Source organism: Triplophysa dalaica, chromosome 6, assembly GCF_015846415.1.
Source record: "Triplophysa dalaica isolate WHDGS20190420 chromosome 6, ASM1584641v1, whole genome shotgun sequence".
Taxonomy (NCBI): domain Eukaryota; kingdom Metazoa; phylum Chordata; class Actinopteri; order Cypriniformes; family Nemacheilidae; genus Triplophysa; species Triplophysa dalaica.
In genome coordinates, this window is record NC_079547.1 from 6,803,413 (window position 1) to 6,824,815 (window position 21,403).

At 37.7% G+C, this 21,403-nt stretch overlaps 1 protein-coding gene and 1 long non-coding RNA gene across 2 annotated transcripts in view; one reads left to right on the top strand and one right to left on the bottom strand.

Annotated features, from left to right (window-relative positions):
* Positions 1-10,696, top strand: part of nck2b (NCK adaptor protein 2b) — a 38,126-nt gene extending 27,430 nt beyond the window's left edge. The window contains exons 3-4 of the mRNA XM_056751113.1: positions 8,517-9,244; positions 9,535-10,696. Coding sequence (XP_056607091.1) covers positions 8,517-9,244; positions 9,535-9,729 — 923 coding nt within the window. The 3' untranslated portion in view covers positions 9,730-10,696. The remainder of the gene's footprint in view (positions 1-8,516; positions 9,245-9,534) is intronic.
* Positions 10,697-14,742: 4,046 nt separating this feature from the next.
* On the bottom strand, positions 14,743-16,925 carry LOC130425045 (uncharacterized). The gene is made up of 4 exons (XR_008907024.1): positions 16,792-16,925; positions 15,657-15,808; positions 15,184-15,345; positions 14,743-15,089 (listed from the first exon to the last, which is right to left on the bottom strand). It is a non-coding gene; the product is annotated as an uncharacterized LOC130425045 (long non-coding RNA).
* Positions 16,926-21,403: the final 4,478 nt, after the last annotated feature.

The window sequence follows — 21,403 nt, forward strand, 5'->3', positions numbered from 1 at the left end:
GGGCTTACAAGCTAAAGGCATTTTGATAATATACAGATGAAAGGAAATAATAATATTATTAATGTTTTATGGGTAAATTGAAATGCAGCTGAGACTCTTGATTTGATTTGTGTTTTAAGATACGTTCTGCTGGTACAGAGCTGTGCTGAAACGGCATTTTAATTTATTCTGTATGAGAGTTGAGGGAAAGGCTTGTGCAGGGGAATGTGGGATTGCATTGCATTTGGAGCAAGTATTGGGAAAATGTAAAATTTATGCAAACGAGAGGAAAAAATGTCAGCCGTGGTGAGGTGTAGGTAACGATGGGTGTCAAGTGCTTTAAAATTTGCTCATCAATTATAGGAATAGCCTTGTGGCAGAACGCTTCGGGCTCATGAGTTCACCCATATTGGCCATATTTATTAATTTGTATTGGACTTGATTTTTATATTTTTTGTTTTCATGTTCATTTTAGTTAAACATTTAGCCAGTTGGTAGCCATGTGCTTTGGTCATTTGAAATGTTCTTTATTTTATGTTGCAATATAAGTTGAACACATTTTTATTTCAGGTTTAAGATTTTAGATTTAGTCAGTAAGTTTTTTTATTTATGTTCAGTTGATAATTTTAGAACTCAACTTATTTCAATTTATTGCCGAGTTAACATTTCAAAGTTTAATTTAAAGGTTTTTTAATTATTTAGACCTTTATTTTATTTTATTTCAATTAACAGACATGTTTTAATAGTTTTAGTAAATTACAACAACCTTGCTGTGTTTTCTTTGTGGCTAGGCTAGTATTTAAATGGACACTTCACCCAAAAATGAAATTTACTTCATTTACTCAGACTCAGATTGTTCCAAACCTGTAGAAATGTCTTTGTTTTGCTGAACACATAGGAAGAAATTTGAAAGAATGTCCGATCTCGTCCCCCAATTACTCCCATAGTAGGGAAAATACATATTATGCGAGTCAATGGGGGATGACATCTGATGTTCTTTTATATATCTTCTGGTGTGTTAAGCAGAACAAAGACATTTATACAGGTTTGGAACAATCTGAATGGTTACAGATTTTTTTTGGGGTGAACTATACCTTTAATAAGTTTATTAACTTTTTAAAGTTTGAAGTTTATTTACCTTTTCCGCTTAACAATACTAAGATTGAACAAGAGCTGCAAGCAGCACAACCAGGCCAAGACCAGGCTTTGAGCCGCTTTACCCAGCATACTCACCACATTACATTTTGTTTGTTTACATATATGCACTATTTGTGCACATACTTGCAAATCAAAATGTGTAAATGCACGACCCTAGGTTCGAAGCCGCAAACTTTTGTACCCCAGGCTTGCGGTTTATCAGGTGTGCCACACAGTTGACGTGCATGCATCCTGAGGAGAGCTTTCAGAGGTTCAAACATTGACATGTGCCAATCCCGAAGGGGCTGAATCAAGAGCAAAGAGCAAAAGTTGCAAAAATACAGTATATTGTAGGAACAAATGTCTGAAGTGATTATGAACGAAATAATGTCATTTTGTTCCTACATGTTTCTGTTTGAATACATTTACCTGTATTATAAACCACTTTAAGTTGCACTACATACACCGCACTTTATTTCAATACTAAAATGAGATTTTGTTTGTTTCAAATACTTGCAAATTGTAATGTGCGACACAAGGATCGAACCAGTGCCCTTTATCAGGTTTGCCACTCAGTTTGCATGCTTGACACAGCAGCGTTCATGGGAAATAAAAAATAATATATAAGAGTAAAATCTCATGAACAGATGTCAGAATTGACAATAAAAGACAGAGTGTCATTTTGTACTCTGTTTGTATGTATTTACATGTATTGTAAACTGCTTTAAGTTGCCCTACATGCATTGCACTTTATTTATTTCATTACTAAAATGACATTACATTTCGTTTGTTGACATACTTGCACTATTTGTGCACATACTTGCAAATTGAAATGTATAAATTTGCAACATAAGTTCGAACCAGCGACCTCTTGCACCCAATAATTCTTAATTTATCAGGTGCCCCCTTCAGTTGGCTTGCTCAGCAGAGCAGCATCCAAGGGTAATAAAAAAACAATATATCAAGAACGCTAGGTGGTGCTGTCTTGACACTTCCAGTGTACGCTTGGGACTACAAGTTGGTGATGTGTGTCAAATTTAGAGGTCACACGGTTAAAAATATATTGCGATTTATGACATATTTCAAAATAACAGAGCCGATCGTTTAATCATGACATAATCATACTCACCCGATCCGGCACGATTCGAGGAATACGTAGACACAGAGATCATGTTTTTCTTACAAACATTTCAAAAGTTAGAGGCAAAAATATACATTTTTCAAATCTCGCATCCCATAGGTAGTGCTGTTCCCCATTTTGGCAAGGACCCCCGTCTGAGGTGTAGTTGACACGTAACAAGTGTCGTATCAATGAATCGAACATAGGCCGAGTTACAGCCTTCTATACATTTTTGAGTCAACTTTGAAAAGTTTCCGAAGTCGGAACTTTTGATCAACGGCGAAAATCACAATTCGTTTTAGTCATGTCTGTGCAGCTCAGTACAAAGATAGTCTGATCAATTTCAACGACAGCCGGTCACAATTTCTAGGACCAAAAAACATGCTACTGTACTTTTCAAGATGGCGGCCACTGTAATGGGCGGAGTCTTAGTGTAACGCATGGAATGCGATGAGCGTGACAAGTACATGAAGTGTGCCAAGTACAATTTTTGCACATCACTGTCTTCAAAAGTTGCAGACGTTTGAAATATTGGTGGCGCTATAGTGTAAGTGCTAGAGACCCCATCCTTGTTCACGTGACTAAAGAGTACCACCTCTACCAGCGTACCAATTTTCACCATTTTCCTATGTACGGTTCATAGACACCCATGGTTAAACGGAATAATAATACTGACACGAATAATAGTGGCCATAGCGCCTTAGTAATTCATGACCACATTTTTATTCTAACCATGAACTAACCCTTATTAGATGTTATTTCAGCATTGAGAAAAATAGAACCACTTCAGCTTAACTTTTGGACCATCATGCTTGATTTTCAGTGTTAATGTATTCAACAAACAATGGTCTTTGACTGTAGAAGCAACACGGTCAAGTGATGTAACTGGTTGGTGTCAATTGGAGTTTTTCATAAAAATATAATTATATACAGTAAAATGTATGGATAATAAAAGGGAAGTATCTGGTTTAGTGTATTAAAATGATTTTTGCCATCTTTACATCATTTGTCCAAGATTATTTAGAAAACAAAGGTGTTTTCAGCATATGTCCAAATAAATGTTGCGAAAGGCATTAAGATGTATATCTTGAGATAATTTAAATAAAATCCATTTTCATGTGATATTTTTTAATAAATTATTTCTTTTTATGAGTATGTTTACATTCCATTCAGGTGGATAAAATATTTAATATTTCACATTCTTTGCAACTTTTCATTCTTTTGGCACCATTTGACATTTTCACTTACCTTCAGTCTTAACTTTTATAAAAAATGGAGCAAATGTTATTTGTAATTACATAAAAAAAACATAAATACACTTTTAAATATACATTTTAAAATATCTGATGCATGCTTTTAAAAGCAGTTTTATAGGATTTTTGATTGCCTCATCTTGTCAACCCTGTTTTGTCACTGACCCATATACGCAGAACGGTGACTTAATTGAAAGTATTGAAAAGATTCATAGATCAAACTGATGATATTGACACACCCTCAATATGCCAGGCCTATTGCATTTTGAGAGCTATCAAGAGTCTTTCTAAATGCCAGTAAACACATACCATAAGGATCATGTATGGCTTTTCATGGGAATGCAGGTAGAATGCAAAGGTGAAAGAATACATCAATACATCCCTACAAAGAAAAAGAAAGGGTTGTTTTGTGAGTGCAAAATCATCAATTTCTAAGACATGCAGAGCAATTAGGAGCAAATTCTACATCTTTCTCCTTTCCAGCTGACAGCTATTTACAAGTTGTCCACAAACACACTGCACCATCCTTTCTCTGTCAGGATAAGTGGGCCGCCCGCAGCTCTCTGCCCCCTGTAGCATTGACCTCTCTAGAGCTTCCCTTTTCTCTCCTCCCTCGCTCTCTTTATGAAACACATTACAAGCGGTGCTTAATTACTGACACACAAGGCTCCACATGGACTCAGTCCATCTCCAAGAACGACAGGAAATGGGGGAGTGGCGGTTGAAGACCTCTCTGTGCTTAACCCAGTGAGATACTGCAGACTCTGTCTCCAGCTATTGGACTAATGGCTGTTTTGATGATGTTACGGGTGTAACTATTATTTGCCAATTGATCCTAAACTGTAGGTCTGTGACTCTCATTATTTCAGCATGCTTTACGTACTCTGACACACACACATGCTTGCGGTACCTAGAAAATTGTTTCTCACCCTCATGGTTTACTTAGCCAGCTCCCACCAGTTCAGTAAATGTGGTGCCAAACTCCAAAAATAACTTGACAAAATTATGAACAATACACATTTGCTCATTAATGTAATTTTTGATGTCAGGGGTGGTGAATATTTGATATATTAATATTTAAACATCAATTGTATTATTTAAAAAGGAGCAGCCAGACTTTCTAAAGCTTTTACATTAATGCCATGTATTCTGTATATTTGATATATTTCATAGTTTCTTGTTTTATTGTTTTTTCCTTTTTGTCACTGCTTTCCATATTAATATATATTTAATGCAAAGCTGTGTGCGCTATATAAAAGGGGATAAAAAGGGCTATAGAAATAAATTGAAATGGCAGCATTACTCGTAGGATATTGTGTTCAACAGACGGTTGGGAAAAACATGAGGATAAGGAAATTCATTGAATTCATTTTTTATTAAGGTTAGTATAATCTCTGTTTTCATGCACATGAATACAGAACACATTTATTAATACCAACACAGTTAAAATCTCAATTTCAACATGTTGTGAAAACAGCCTGAGGTGAAGGTTAATTTTCCACCCATGTTCTTCTGTTGAAAGAAGAATGAGTTGAAAAAGCGGCATGGTTTTTGCTCTGCTGGGACTTGCATGATTGACAGTTGGCCTCTCTTCCTCTAAACACCCTTTAACCTCTGGTACATGACACACACTCCCTGATGACTTGGCAATAAATGTGTAACCCTGTTGAGGTCTATAAAGTCATATTAAAAGTCCATCAATCACTGCAATTATATCAACAGTTCTGTGAGTGTCAGAGGAGTTTTTCAAAATCAGATTGGCAACCAATAAATAAACTGGTATGGTGTTATTATGTTTGACAAGACATTCGCCTGATTTAAAATGTCTGCAAGGTGACGCGAGCATAAAGTGGAAAAACATGTTGTTCTTTCGGGTGTTGAGTTTGAATGTGCAGTAGCCAATGAAATGACAGAAGTGCCTGGGCCACGCCATGCTATTTTGCATGTAAGCAACAAGAGAATGACTCAGTTTCTCCAAACAGCCATAAATGACTGGAGATGCTCACTTTTGATACCGGGAGTGCTTGATAAGACGGTGCGTTTGCATGCCTGTGAAACTAGAATTGTAGATTTAATTTGCCTAATTTTTACTCTAATCCTGAACTTGTCTAAATATGTATTCGATAGTTTTGGTTTCACTGTTCAAGTCTGTTAAAACACTGAAATGTTTCGCACTGACTTTAGACAGAAGTCCGGCTGTGAGAGCTGCATCCTGCTGTCTTGAGAATCTGTTTCTGTGGAAAACATTGACCTTAAATTCCCAGAGCTGCTTTCTTTGGTGAATTCCCACTCTTTTTTTTCTGTTCCAGCACTTTCTCATGCCACAGTATATAAAACCCATTACTGCCTTAATGAAGCATGAGATCTTCATTTCTTGTTTTAATAGTGGCTGAGGGACAAAATGTTTGAGCTTTCTATCAATAAGATTGTGGTTGTCTCTTGGAAATCTGCTTCCTCTCTTTACTTTCTCCTCCTTCTCTGATTGTTTCTAGAAATAAGATCTTTATCTTTAAATTCTCTGATAAACATAAGGGCTTAACAAAAGAAATGCTAGATACATAATTTACCTTCCCTTTTGTAAAATGTATGAAGTGGCTTTGTGTCATTTCTGTGACACTAGCAGAGGTGGAAAAACTTCAGTATTTCTACTGTACCTTTTCTCTTTATTTTTTGGAATAGAAATACTAAAGTAAAAGTAAAGAAGTACTAGATTTTTTATGTTTCTAAGCATTAAAGAAATGAATACACGTATTTATAAAATGTATCAAATACAGCGGCGTAAAATGTATGTTTTCAAACTTTTTCATGCTAAGGGCCCAAATATGATTAATCTTTTGCGAGGGACCCCCTTTCTAAAAATAATTGTATAAAGCAGTATTTCAAAGTAAATGTTTAAACAAATAGTGTGATATTATAAAGACAACATATTGGCTGTAGAAACTTTAATAATGTTCATTAGATTTGTACAACTTTTGCTGTCTTTTGTTTCTCAGAATGTTGGAAACCCCTGCTTTATAATGTAATTTGTCCATTGTTTGGACAAAAGGATACTTCTATCTCAAAGCCAAGGGTTGAGACAAAATAACCCGTTAATGAATTTATATATATATATATTATTAAGTATTTTTAATTAACATTGAACAAATGAGGTGCATCAACCTGTGAAATTGTCGCCGAAACTTACAAAACAATTCGATTTATTCCCTCAGAAGAAAGTCATTGTTATTTAGTGTGCTCTGCAGGTGTGCACATAGATGGGCCATGTGGAGTGCTTTGTTTGTGTAAATGTTGTTTTTACTGGGTGAGAAAGGCAGTGGCAAAATGGAGTGTGTGCAGTCAGGTGCAGAGAAGTGCATACAAGGCATGGATCATATGCACACAGGAAGGAAACTGCTTACTGGGTACTATTGAATATGTGCACGTGCATGCAAGCAAGTGCATATTTATACTGTACACATTTGAGTCATGAACTTGAAGCTGCCCATGTTAGGTGGATGATTGGTTAGGATATCTTTTAAACAAATGTTCAATAACATGCTGACCAAGGTCACAATGAAACAACATTTCAAACCAACAATTAAACCTGACATTAAATGTACCATAAATTCCACACATTTATGAATACAAAAAGTTACATTTTAGAAAACCACAAAACTTGATAACACTTTCCTTGAAGCATGTATGTATAATGCATTATAAAGAATTATTAAATGGTAAAATGCATTATAATTCTTAATAATGTGTGTTGTAATGCATTATGTATAGTTGGAAAGAAGTATAACCAATTTAAAATGTGTAGTGTAACAATGAATTGCCAAGTGTTATAATTTATTAACTGTCATAACAATTATTTATAAGACATTACAATGCATTAAAAGGTGCATTACAATTCTTTAAAACGACTTTTATGATGCATTATACATACATGCTTCAAGGAAGGTGTTACGCAAAATGTTTTTTGGTCTTCTGTAGATACTGTAAAGTTTATGTCTTTAAAAAAAATTTATGTCTCATAAATTACAAAAAATTATGTTGATGGCGGGGAAAGAGTATAGGTTAGGTCATCTACTAAGCAGGTGAAAAGGTTCACAACATTCATTACAGAACCCCTCCCCTAGGCAATCGTCTTTAACAACTGATTGTTTGATCGGACACGCAGATGCCTGACCCCCAGTTCACTTCTTGTTTGTGTTTGGCAAGTGTCTAATAATATATTTATATTTAATTTATGTGTATATTCATTCGTATTATAATTTTACTGTATAACAATTGTATTAGATAAACGATTTGTGTGTTGGGGGTTCGATTCCCGCTTCCGACTTGTGTGTGTGGAGTTTGCTTGTTCTCCCCGTGCCTCGGGGGTTTCCTCCGGGTACTCCGGTTTCCTCCCCTGGTCCAAAGACATGCATGGTAGGTTGATTGGCATCTCTGGAAAAATTGTCCGTAGGATGTGAGTGTGTGAGTGAGTGAAAGAGTGAGTGAGTGTGTGTGCCCTGCGATGGGTTGGCACTCCATCTAGGGTGTATCCTGCCTTGATGCCCGATGACTCCTGAGATAGGCGCAGGCTCCCCGTGACCCGAGGTTGTTCGGATAAGCGGTAGAAAATGGATGGATGGATGGAAACGATTTGTGTATGTTCATTTAATAAAATATACAATTTGTAGAATGGGTCCTGTAGTTCGGTCGGTTTTAAAGAAACATCTAGCGGTTGAGCTTGGTATCACAGTCTCAATTCAAAATATTGGAGAGACAAGTTTAGCCAAGTAACAGTTGTTCTCGGTTTCTTTTGATTGTTATCAGAAATAATCTACAGTCACTCTGTTGTTTGTGAATGTGTACTAGAAGTTCAGTTGGGGTCACAAAAGTGCGCATGCACTTAATGTTGTTAAGATGAAACCGTCTACTCTATATAATATCTTTATAGTATAATATCTGTAATCTTTTGTTTGATTCCTTTGCGTTAAGAATCACAAAAAGTGTGCATCAAATGATTGTGTGTAATATTTTATGATCTCTGTCTTCCTCAGGCCTAGGAAAAACAAAACGCAAGACGAGCACCCGGGAAGCATCTCCCACGCCCAGCACAGACGAGTACTCATCTAACGGTGGAGGTACCGAAAGAATTTACGACTTGAATACACCCGCAGTGGTGAAGTTTGCCTACAACGCAGAGCGGGACGATGAACTCAGTCTGGTGAAGGGCGCACGGCTGATAGTGATCGAGAAGTGCAGCGACGGCTGGTGGAAGGGCAGCTATAACGGCAATGTGGGCTGGTTCCCTTCCAACTACGTGCAGGAGGATGAGGTCGAGGAGACTTCTGCAGACTTCCCTGCAGTCTTCTCTTCTCTCTCACTGCCGGACCTCAATAACGGTCAGGGCCCAAGTGTGATTCATACGGTTCAGACACTCTATCCTTTCAGCTCCGTTTCAGAGGAGGAGCTAAACTTTGAGAAAGGAGAGACGATGGAGGTGCTCGAGAAGCCGGAGAATGACCCAGAATGGTGGAGATGTAAGAACTGTCGTGGGCGGGTTGGCCTGGTTCCAAAAAACTATGTGGTTGTACTTAACGATGGGCCTTTATCGATGGCCGCAGGCTCCTACTCCCAGCAGAACAGCCACACGGGGCCTTCTCACACAGGAAAGTTTGCGGGAAAGGACTGGTACTATGGCAACGTTACACGGCACCAAGGGGAGCGTGCGCTGAACGAGAGGGGTGTGGAGGGAGACTTTCTCGTGCGAGACAGCGAATCTTCTGTGAGTTGGCTATTTATCTGGATCTTATGGAATGGGGCACAGTTTAAAACTGCTTTCACTGGCTGTGAATAGTTATTGTTGTGACATATTTATAGAGCCATTTTACGTAATTGGGTCTAAAAATCTCTGTGGGTCTAATTGGATGTCAACACAGTGTGTCATACTTTAAACACAGTACTTGCTATGTCTATCCGAAATACTCTATGGGACATTAAGTGCTTTGAGCAATGCTTAGAGCTCCATCTGTTGGTGACCGTTCATTAAAAATATTTCTTTCTCTTTCTTTCTAGCCGAGTGATTTCTCTGTGTCTCTTAAGGCAGTCGGGAAGAACAAGCACTTCAAGGTGCAGTCGTCGAATGGAGTTTACTGTATCGGTCAACGCCGCTTTAATGCTATGGATGAACTGTTAGAGCACTACAAGAAAGCTCCCATCTTCACCAGCGAACATGGAGAGAAGCTTTACCTTATCAAACCCCTCCAGTGACTTTCTACACAGAAATGAGCCTTAGGACCAGACCTGACTGGAACAGAGCTGATTTGACCTCACACCGACCAAAGTGATGTCTGCAACATCTTGATGGTTCTGCATTTCGCACCAGCAACCAGAAGACTTTGAGAAGTGACTTACCAAGCCAAACATTGTAGGTCATTTATGGATAAACATTCCTGTGCTGTGTTAGGAGTAATAGTGTAATGTGTTTTTTTGCTGGGGTCGATAAACATTCACGAAAAATGAATATCGCCTTTTCCATGTGATCATTCTCTCACTCATTGCCTTGAAAATGCAAGACAGCCTTCATAAATATTTGTCATACAAAGATCTTTATCCGAAACATCTTTGTTGATCTTAGACTTGATATCAAGATGATAGTTCAGACGATTTCAGTACCACAATCCTCAAGTCCTCACAGAGCAAGTGCTGGCTCATACCAAGAATATAGACACTGAGAAGTTGCAGGAAACTGTATGTACATAGTATCTGCTAAAGAGAGAGTTGGTGACCGGCAGACTGCAACTTGTCGCACCCTGGTGGTTGAAATTGGAGGTCTGTCTTTTATAAGAATGTTTTGTAAATGCTTAACCAAATGTGCCACCCTCACGTTCAAAGGACTGCTCATCTATTATATAAAAATAACTATATTCACCTCATTTCAGATTCACTTCTATATGTATCAACAGACCTCCATAGACCTCACACACTGTTGCAGTTTCAGTTGCGTAATGGTTTTGCCCATTTACAAAGGAATTCATTGATCACCTACAGCTTTTATTTAAGTACGAAATGTCTGAATGTGACTGAGCATTGTTATTTAAAACCATGTTTTATTTAAATGGAATGAGAAAAGATGTTGAAATGTGAAAAGAAGTTGAAATGTAATGAGTTCCACATCCATAGTAGGTGTGCAAAACGTTTATATACTTTTGTTTAATTAAACATTTTGCATAAGCGATGGTTACGTGTTGTCTTTTTATTGCTTCTGGTTATGTTTAGTTTGTAGTGATAAATACACTCTGAGATCTAGTGTGCTGCTCATTGCTCAGTATATCACTGTTTACTGTTGTATGTCTCAAAAATCAATTACAAATGAGTTGAATCTAAAGAAAATCTGTCTGCAGTATGTGATGAGTTTTTTTTTTAAATCTGTTCAGATTTTAAAAATGGTATAGTGTAATCCAGTTTTAAGATATCAGCTTTATATCTTACTTGTAGCTCAGGGGTAAGAGCAAGGTTGTGTGTTCGATCCCAGTGGATTGCAGATACCCAAGTATAAATGTATAGGATAATGCAATGTGGATAAAAGCGTCTTCCAAATACATAACGTAAATTCTTAATGTTATTATTAAAAATGTCTGTGAAAGTGGTGTCTTTTCAACTCAGTCAGGATTTTCAACCCTTAAAAACTAGCCCCAGTAATACACATCAAATACCACATTATAAATAGAGGAAGACACATACATTTTATTTTTCTGGGTGAGAAATAAAAAATACAAAACTTATTTTTTCAGGTCAGGCCTAATGTATGGAATTCCAAACATTTTTTTCCTGTTTTCGAAGCTTTGATTGTGTTTTATGGGTGTTTAACAATGGATGTTCATGTTTCTAGTCTCAAAAAAACTTTATATTTAACATGTTTCAAATCTATTGTCCACCGCTGTCTCTCTTCTCACGAAACGACTGTGTTTCTTCCGGTTTCTTCAAAGTCCGGCCTTCCGAAACGCTCTGATTGGTAAAGCTGAACAGGTCTGTCGTGATTGGATCCCCGCTTAGCGTGTGTGTGTGTGTGCGAGAAGGTGTCCCACCCATACGATATAACCGAGTTCAGCTCCTCCAGCTGTTGTAATTGGTCGGTCCCCCTCTCAGTGCACGTGAATTCATACGCTTTGGCTTTTTTGCAATAAACAGTAACAAGGGCGTCAACTTCACGTCATCAGTTAAAAACATGCAGACTGATCGCAGTGTAACGGAGGTTTTCTAGTGCATAAGCAAACGTCAATCTTTGTCGGAGATCATGTTTGTTCTCTACTATGGCGAGGGAAATGACAACGGACCGAATGGGGTCAGACCTGTTATCACTAATAACACAGTTGGATAATTTAACAAGCAGACTGACAAGTAGACTGCAACTGGACTTCAGAGGACGTTTCATAGAAGTGTTTTAGACACACACACACACACACACACATGCACACACTCACACACACACTCTCACACACACACACACAATATCAGTGTATCACACAGAACAGCTTTCACAGCCGATGTTAAAGTCATGGAAGCTGTTATTTGACCGTTGATTATCTTAGAATGTGTGTAGCTGAATTCTATTTTGGCGTATTCCTTTGGGCCGAGGTTATAGCAATCGGAATAGTGACATAATGTACCCGGGGAGTAGAGGTCTGTAGTCCGATCCAGCCGTTCTCTGTAGTTCTTGAAAGGCGAATTCTGTTAAAGACAATATCTCGCTTGGTACTGAACTTTGAGCTTTATCATTTTGTAGGTATTATTTATGCTCTAACAGCAACATTACAAACTAACTTAAGGTTGAAAAATGGGATCGCGGGGAACATGCTCTTTAATTAAAAATAAATAAATACAACATAAAAAATCCATGAAGAAATGTAAAAAAGCAAGAATACATAAGTATTTATAATTTTATTTTCATATTTATGTGTAATTATAATTTATATATGTAATTAATCGACATTTATTTATTTTCACATTCATTTATTTCTACATTAATTTATTTATGTGTTTCTTTGTCTGTATGCTAATGAGGGGGGCGTGTTTCACCTCAGACATTAGCAATCGATCTCAGAGCGGCGGTGCTGAAGCTTTGAGGCCACAGGGACACCTTGATTTGTGACCAAATGAAACGAGGGTGGCGAAGTTGCATAGAGAAGGCATATAGTCATTTATGACCCTAACTGTATGTAGATTACCACACATAGCATACATATTCTTTATTAGGGACATAGCCGTAAAACATTATCCGGTAGAAATTTTCTACAATGTCTTGGCACATCCCATCTGATCTGTTATTTTGAAATGGGATGTGCCAAGACATTTTAGAAAATACATAATATAATTACATATAAATAAGGAAATAAAAGGATAAATACTCATTTATTTTTGCTTTTTTTCATTTCTTCATGGATTTAGTTTTGGATTTATTTATTTTGAATTAAGGCAGGTTTGGGTCGCACACCTGGCACGGCCCTTACGACAACCGTCGCTTTACCACTCACTCTAGTAGGCTTGATCAGTTTTTAAAACAATTTGACGAGTTTAATTTCCTCCATTAATCGAAGAAATGGATCACAATAAGAGATATTATCTATTTTATTACTTTTATTCTACTTTAAGAGGCTTATTTTGTCTGGAGTGCGACTTCCTCCCATTCACAGAAGTCCACATAAGTATGTGTTACAGTTTTTGTGTATGCATGCCTTCAATCATCTTTACATCTGAAATTGTCTTTTTATTTATTGATTTATCTTTATGGATTTATCTTATAGAGAAGACAAAATACCCCTGTCTGCTGTGGACCTGTGGTGGAGAAAAGAGGCTGCGTGAAAGGTAAAATGAATCTATTTTACACAAATAAGGATGGTTAACAGCACTTTACAGTCACTGTAAAGTTATTAGCGACAGCGTCAATGCTTTAACAGGCTAATGGTAACCCTAAAGGTAATTTTAATGCAGTTCTAAACTTAATAAGCAGAGGGACACAGTTTATCCAGTAAGCATTCTGCAGTTGAAGCTTCCTCAAGTGTCCAATAGAGGGCGCTCTCAGCTTGAGCCTTTGCGTCCTCGGCTGCTGCTTTCAGCAGTGTGTGAGCTTCACATTCTGTAGGAGAGACTATAGGATCACTAAACCGTTTACCACAGAACCTCAAATGATCTTAAGTCTTCATCTCAAGTCTTCATGGACTGTTTAAAAGTCTAATACCCACTTACTGCAATTGCAGATTTTATTTAAATGTCTTGTTCTGGCTTGTTTGCGGTATCACTTCCACATCTGCCAAGTTTCCAACCATCCAGACCTGTTCCACCGCGTCCACAAAAGGCAGAAGTATGTTGGATCTAGTTGCCAAAACACCTACACATGTCACTATCAATGTTACATTTGTTTTCAGTTTGTCTCTGAGGTTTCAGAGAGGTTTTGTGCTGTGGCATACATGTTTGTATTGAGATTTGTACAATAAAAAAACAAGTTCCAACTTGCTTCAGAAAGAAAAGTCATACAGATTTAAAATAACATTTGGGAAGAACTTTTCCTATGCTCCCAAGTGATAGTTTCCAATTACTGTAATGTTAAGATGCTGCCATGCCTTTTTTATATAAATGTAAGAAGAGACACAGATACAAAGTGTAAGAGAACAGTCTGTTTTTTCTTCACAAGTTTATTCAATTGACTTGAAAAGGTTACAGGGAGAACTCGAGCACTTCTGATAAAAATAGATTTTAAGCTTCAAAACACACACATTTTGAGCTACTTCATCACTTTGCGTCTACTGCCTGCCTCCCTATAAAGATAGGTGAAAAAAGTGACACATAACACAGATCGAAACCAGCCTCCCCAACACACTCGATCTGCTAAAGTTTGTTTACCGTCCAAACCGTTCTACAGATAATGCAATTTCCTCCACCTGGCTCTTCCCCAACACTCTCAGAAAAAAAAGTACAAAACGGTACCTTTAAGGAACAAAAGCTTGTCACTGGGGTGGTACCCTCAAAGGTACATTATTGTACCTTGAGTCAGGGGAGCAAATTTGTACCTTACTTGTTGTACCTTCTAAGGGCCAATACTGTACCTTTGAGGATCAATAATGTACCCTAGACAAAGGTACAATAAAGTACCTCTGGAAAAAGGTACAATTTTGTCCCATTAAGGTACCGCCCCAGTGACAAAGCCATTTTGTACCTTTAGGTGGCAAAAAAGTTCCTTTTTATTCCTTAAGGAGTGAAAGAAAATGTAGGCAAACAACAACTAACTGAGTTTTAGACATTTATTTTAGTCCATATATGGAAAACAGTTTAATTCACAGATTCAATAATAATTCATCTCACAACCATACAATGTAACATCCCAAAATAAAATGCCACAATGTTTAGGATGTCATGTCTGATATAAAAAAAACATTTAAAAAAATTAAATACATTTTTAAGAAGCATTTCATTGACCAACTGACAACTTCATACTGCCACTCCAAAAACAAAACAGCGATATAAGAGAATAGATACAGGGAATAAAATAACCATTTCCTTCTTTGTCCTTTAAGAAAGGGTATTTCAAAATCAGGGCCTTACACACTTTCACGTAGTCATCATTGGTCAGAAACCTGAAACAGCAATGCAAAAGAAGGTGAGGAATGTAACAACAGACATAGTATTAATAACTAAAATGCCGTGATCCAGTTAGGTTGCAAAACTTACATTTTGATCAGGGCCATGGTTTCATATAATGTTCTTATGATTTTGTTGTGATCGGATCTCTCCATTTCGCATGGCGGTTTTTGGTCCAACTTTGTCTGAACATCTCTGGGAAATTTAGGAATGATGAAAGCTGCTGGGAAGGCTGATGATGGGATTGCATGACTATGATGAAATAAAACAATTTCATCTTAAAATGTTGGCAAATTAACCACACAGTAACAATACAAGTTAAAGTCCTGCAGAGTAAACGTTACTTCATTAAAAGTGTGCAAGTATCATCAGGAAAATGTAGTTAAACATTAAACTACCAGAGTAGGGTGAATTCAGATCCAGATGAAAAACTTATTTAGTGGTAACCTTAAAGCTATATTATATTGCTATGATATATAGAGTTATTTTCCATGGTTCTACTTAGGCCTAACGTTATAACAATGACATAACATTGATTCCGGTGTAGCCTTCTCTGAATGTACCGGGACAGGCTCGAGGGTTAGTGTCACGGTTTCTTTCCACTGCTGAACAAATCGGTTGAATTTTGCTTGCTTCTTAAACGATCCTTCAAAGAGGTATGAAACAATTCTCTCAGTCAATCCATAGTCCACTGCTTCTCCATCAACTGCATTATCTAGACAATAGAGAAAAGAAAAACAGCAATGTTAACAACCATAGTGGTAACAGCATACAACAATTTAAAAAGGCACATTATGTCATAATGTAACGTTAATGTAAGTCAATGGGGGAAAAATAGTTTTGATCGTTTGATTCATTGGGTATTTTCCCTAATTTCTAGAGGTATGGTCTTGCCGTTTGGTCCGGACTTTGAGAAGCCCTAATATCCAAATAAAAACACATTGAAAGTATTTAGGCGTAGCTAACGTTACCTCATTAGAGACGATAGAAATGCGTCTCTCTCTCTCACACACAGCCCTGAATATTAATATAATGTAACGTTAGGCCTATCTTATTATTTTTTCCAGGACAGCGGGGAAAGTATTGAAATAAGTTAAACCCATTAATGATAGTAATCGGTTTATTTTTATAACAGAAGCTAACGTGAGTAATGTTAACGTTATTGCTACTCGAAAGGGAGGTTAACCGTTGGTCGGTTCTGTCAGTTAACCTGATGTTGTAATTTAACGTTAGTCTTACATGGTTTTACGAAGATGGTCTAAAGACAGTTTGTCGAGAAAATAAAGAATTTCAGAACAAAACTGTTGGGCGGCAAAAACGTTTTTTTATCCATCGTTCTCCTCTGACGCAGTCCAGCTAGCTAACGTTAAGTCAGAACAAAATACTTTTCGGCGGCAAAAACGCTTCACATCCAACTCTGACGCAGTCGTATTATAGCTAACGTTGACGTTAGCTCGATGGTGAACTGTAGCTTACATAGTACTTATAATAATATTATGTGGAATGGCAATATGAGACATAATACTGCTAATGTTTTAACTAACTAGTTAACGTTAATAATGGCAATCGTCAATGTCGAGTCTAGCAAGCTAATGTTGACCGAGTATGAACTTGGCCAGCGTTAACATTAACAGTAAAAGTTAACTTCCAACTTTGAATTAACACCACAAACACTGATTAAAAATTCAAATACTTTACCTTTGAATTTACTTCACTCCTCTTCAGTGACCTCTATCCCAAAATGAAATAGCTCCGTGATTAAATCCTCCGTGGATAAATGTCGCAGCGCCATCCTCCCGAATTTGATCGACACTGACAGAGACTGACAGTTGGAATCACTGTCGATTCACTCATGTATCCTTCCGCGCTGCTATATTTATGCTTCCGCCGAGTCGAGCTCTGGCCTATAGCTAGATCCTTTCAATAGAACAATTATTTGTCTGTTTCATTCTAATATAAATAGGGTAAAGGGTTTGAAAATCAAATTCTTCAATACTGTTTGTGAATATAAATAATTACATAATCCTCATTAACATGATTAAAAATGATTCAAAGGGACACTACACACACACACACACACACACACACACACATACACAAAAGAAAAAAACATTCTGATTTATTTTGCCCATATCTCAAAACTTTTGGTTTAACAATTATTGAGTTATTGAGTTTGATAGTATAGGTAAACTTGTGTTTCTATATTGAGAGATGACATTTTCAGCATCCACTAATTCCTGCCATTTTACATTTAAGAATTAAGGTACAAATATGTAAGGGACAAATATGTACCTTACACCACGGAAAGCACACAATGTACAATGGAAGGTGCACAATTGTACCTTAAAGGTGCACAATTGTACCTAAAAGATACATTTTTCTACCTTTAAGGGTACATATGCAAAGTTTGTACCTTAGGGAACAAAAATGGACCTGTATTGTACCTCTTTTTCTAACAGTGAACTAGAAACTAAAGACTCATATGTTAGAATGCTTTTCATTTACTTCAGCTTAGCATTCAACACAGTAATCCCACATCAGCTCATCAACAAACTAAACCTGCTTGGCCTTAACAACTCTCTCTGTAATTGAATTCTAGACTTTCTTATATCCTGTCTTTCTCTATACTAAACACAGGTGGCCCACAGGGCTGTGTGCTCAGCCCGCTGCTCTTCACACTGCTGACACAGAACACCACTGCACTGCTAAGTTCGGCTCCAAGGTGTGGCAGCAACAACCTGTACCTAAATGTGGGGAAGACAAAGGAAAAACTCTGTTGACCACTCCCCACTGACCATTGACAGCTCGACTGTGAAGAGAGTTAGCAGCACTTAATTCCTGGGGGTGCACATTACAGAGGATCTCACCTGGACCACCAACACCATGTCACTCTCCAAGAAGGCATAACAGCCCCTACACTTTCTTCGCCAGCTGAAAAGTGCAAGTCTCCCTCCATCCATCCTCACTACTTTGTACAGGGGAACCATTTAGAGCGCGCTGACCAGCTGCATCACTGTTTGTTATGGGAACTGTAGTGCAGCAGACAGCAAGACCCTCAGCGAACAGTGAATAGAGCTTCGGGGATCATTGGTGCCCCTCTCTCCTCCATCCTAAACATTTTCCAGGCACGAATCTCCAGAAAAACCAACAGTAACCCCACCAACCCCTCCCACAGTCTCTTCCAGCTCCTTCCATCAGGAAGACGGTTCAGGAACATCAAAGCCCGCTCAGCCAGACTGCTCAACAGCTTTTCCCACCAGGCTGTGAGGGCCCTGAACTCTAATCACCCGCCACTCTCTGAATCCCCACACAAACACTTACCTTGTGAAATATGGGCTCTCCTCCATCTCCACCACCCATTTTAAAGGAACAGTTCATTCAAAAAGGAAAATTCTTGTCCGTTCTTCATGTCTACACCGTCATTTCAATCAATACCTGTATAACGTTTTTGTAACCTCTGCAGAACACACAATATATTTTAAAGAATATGATTTTGTTGACTTCCATTTTACGTCCACAAAACCACTCAAAATATCTTATTTTGTGTTCTACAGAAACCACAACATGGTTTGAATGAATTGATGGTGAATAAATCATTACAGAGATTGTATAAGTATATATATATAATATTAATAATTATCACTCTAAGGACAGAATAACAAAGCTAGATGTTTGACATATAAAGTACATATTATGTTACACTTTTAGACCAGAAAAGATTATAAATAAACAGCACGATACAATTGAAATATATTATTTCTAGACATTAAAATGATGTAAAAATAATGTGTGCCTCCAATGCTCGAAAGTCACAGGTCACTAAAAATACAATACATACACAAACAAACAATACAAAAATGAAAATACGTTAAAGGACAATTTACACCAGTTACAATGAGTACAATATATTCCTTAAGACGCTGTTTATCTTGTTCAGGTGTTTTATATCAGAGTTGGGGCAAAACTTGGCAGGGAAATGGATCTTGCGGGCCAGAGTTGAGAACAACTGGTCTAGAGTTAAGGAATGTAGCAAAGTAGTGTGGAGAGAGAGAGAATGGCTTATGTCTCCAGGTCCTAAGTTAGGGGAGAGCGGGGACGAATGTAACGCGGGACGAAAGTAGCAGCGATTTACTCAGAGCCCTGGCTACATTTGCATTCCAAGCCTTGACGTCACGTTCAGTATGCAACCTTTGACCTTGCTGCCGAATATCACGTGATTTCGTCATTGTTTCCCGCGGTTAGTTCCGGAAAACTGTTTGAGCACGGAAAGTAAATTTCTGTCCGGTCCCGTCCGGCCCTCCGGTGGTCCCCGAGCCGGTCCCTCAAGGCCTCCCGAACGGCTGGCACCCTCAAGGCATCCAGTGCGGCCGTCACCCTCCAGGCCTCCCGAACGGTTGTCACCATGCTGGCGTCTGATGCGGTCAGCACCCTCCAGGCCTCCCGAGCCACCGGCACCAGAGTGGAACTCCCCTGTGTGGAGGAGGGGTACTGTAGCACTCCAGCCTGTCCCCTGCCTGTGTTACCCACGTGTTTTGCTTGGTAAACTGTTTTCACCTGTCACTCGTTATTGTTAATTAGTCCTGCACCTGATTCTGCTTTCCCCGAGTGTTTCCTCATGTATTTAAGCCCTGTGTGTTCCTTGTCGGTTATTGTATTGTCAACCTGGTTTTGTCTACCCAGTTCTGCTGCTCCTGTGTGTGTATTGGACTCATTTTCATTATACTTTTTGCGTCTCCTTTCATCCTCCTCCGTGTCTACCCGTGACAGTTGTGGAATGAATTTTATCACACAAGTCCTTTTTCTAAAGACTTCACACTATAGCTGTATTGGTCAAATTAAAATCAAAGCAAATAAAAAATGCTGGATTTTGCCATGACGAAACTGACACAAATTAAGTTTTGAAGGAGGTAATTATCATAATTATCTTAAATTTCCTTTGTCACCAGTGCATCCATTTTTAATTCATGTATTAAAAACGTATCTCAAAATCTGTTAAATACTGTATATACTATTGCAGCAACAGTATATTTGCGTCCCCTTTGTAATCTACTTAAAAAACTAATCAAAGCATATTCTTGGTTGTTACTACTATGGTAGCTGTTGTAATGGACGATCAAGTCAGCTGCATTATACAAAATTGTTATCAAGTTGCAATTTTATCATTGAGAAAGTCATATGCAGAAATACTGTGGAATAGTTTTTAGCATTTGAAATGTGGATTTTGTCTGAGCCCTGATCAGTTTTGACACCTCCTGTATTGTGTAGAAAAAATACTAAACGCATCCTGCTGTAAACAGATGTTCTTAAAACTTTTTGTGCTAGCATGTTATTGTCACTAGATGGCACAGGAGTATTCTGCCACTGAGCCATGCTGTCATGTTACAGGTTTACATCTGGGGTTGTCAACATTTTAAGATCAAATAATCCAATGGAGACTCATATAATGTTAACATCATGTTAATAGCACCACATAGCTGTTAAACAAACTTATTACACAGCTCCTTTGAATGCTTGATTCGGATTGGTCGGTCGCGACATTTCAAGTGTTGTTATTTTCATATAGTTTTCAAATAACAACCGCTCAAAACTAATAATAACACTGTAACCCGGATGCTGCAAATAATTTTGAGAGGGGCAGTTTAATTTTACACAAAAATGAATTATAAATATGTCTTTTATTAACATGTATGATATTATGTTTACAAATGATTAAACCAATTTGCCTGTTCGTGTCGTTTGAACGTCATTTCTTACTTTCTAAATAAACGGCTTTTCCTCACGGAAGGTCTGCATAGCATCCTTTGTTCTTGCAACACAAAAATATAAATTACAAGAAAAGTTGAAAAGTACGCATAAAGTGAATGGAAAAAGTTTAGTTGTGCAAACTACAGTTTGAATTAAGCAAACCTGACATCCATTTCCTGCAATTAACTTAATATTATGAGTAAAAATGCTATGAGGAATATCCATAAGCCCTTCTGCCTGAAAAGCCCTTGCGCCTTATCTTTTTTAAATAAGCCCTTTTTTGGCATTTATAATTTTCTATGAAGTCACCATTCAGGTCATTCGTGTTTGCTTTGGTAACCATACCCTTTTCAACCCTTTGTGTTTCTTAACAAAAAACCACACACAAGTGGTTCTGTGGTTAACACATCAGAAATGTTGTTTGCTTCTGTGGAGAATCATTCAATGACTGATATCAAATCATTCATCAATTATTTCAATACTATTTGTTATAATAATATACTTCACAATACTTTTCACAGATCTTCAACATATCACTGGAGCTGTGAAAAATCCATTCCTGCAT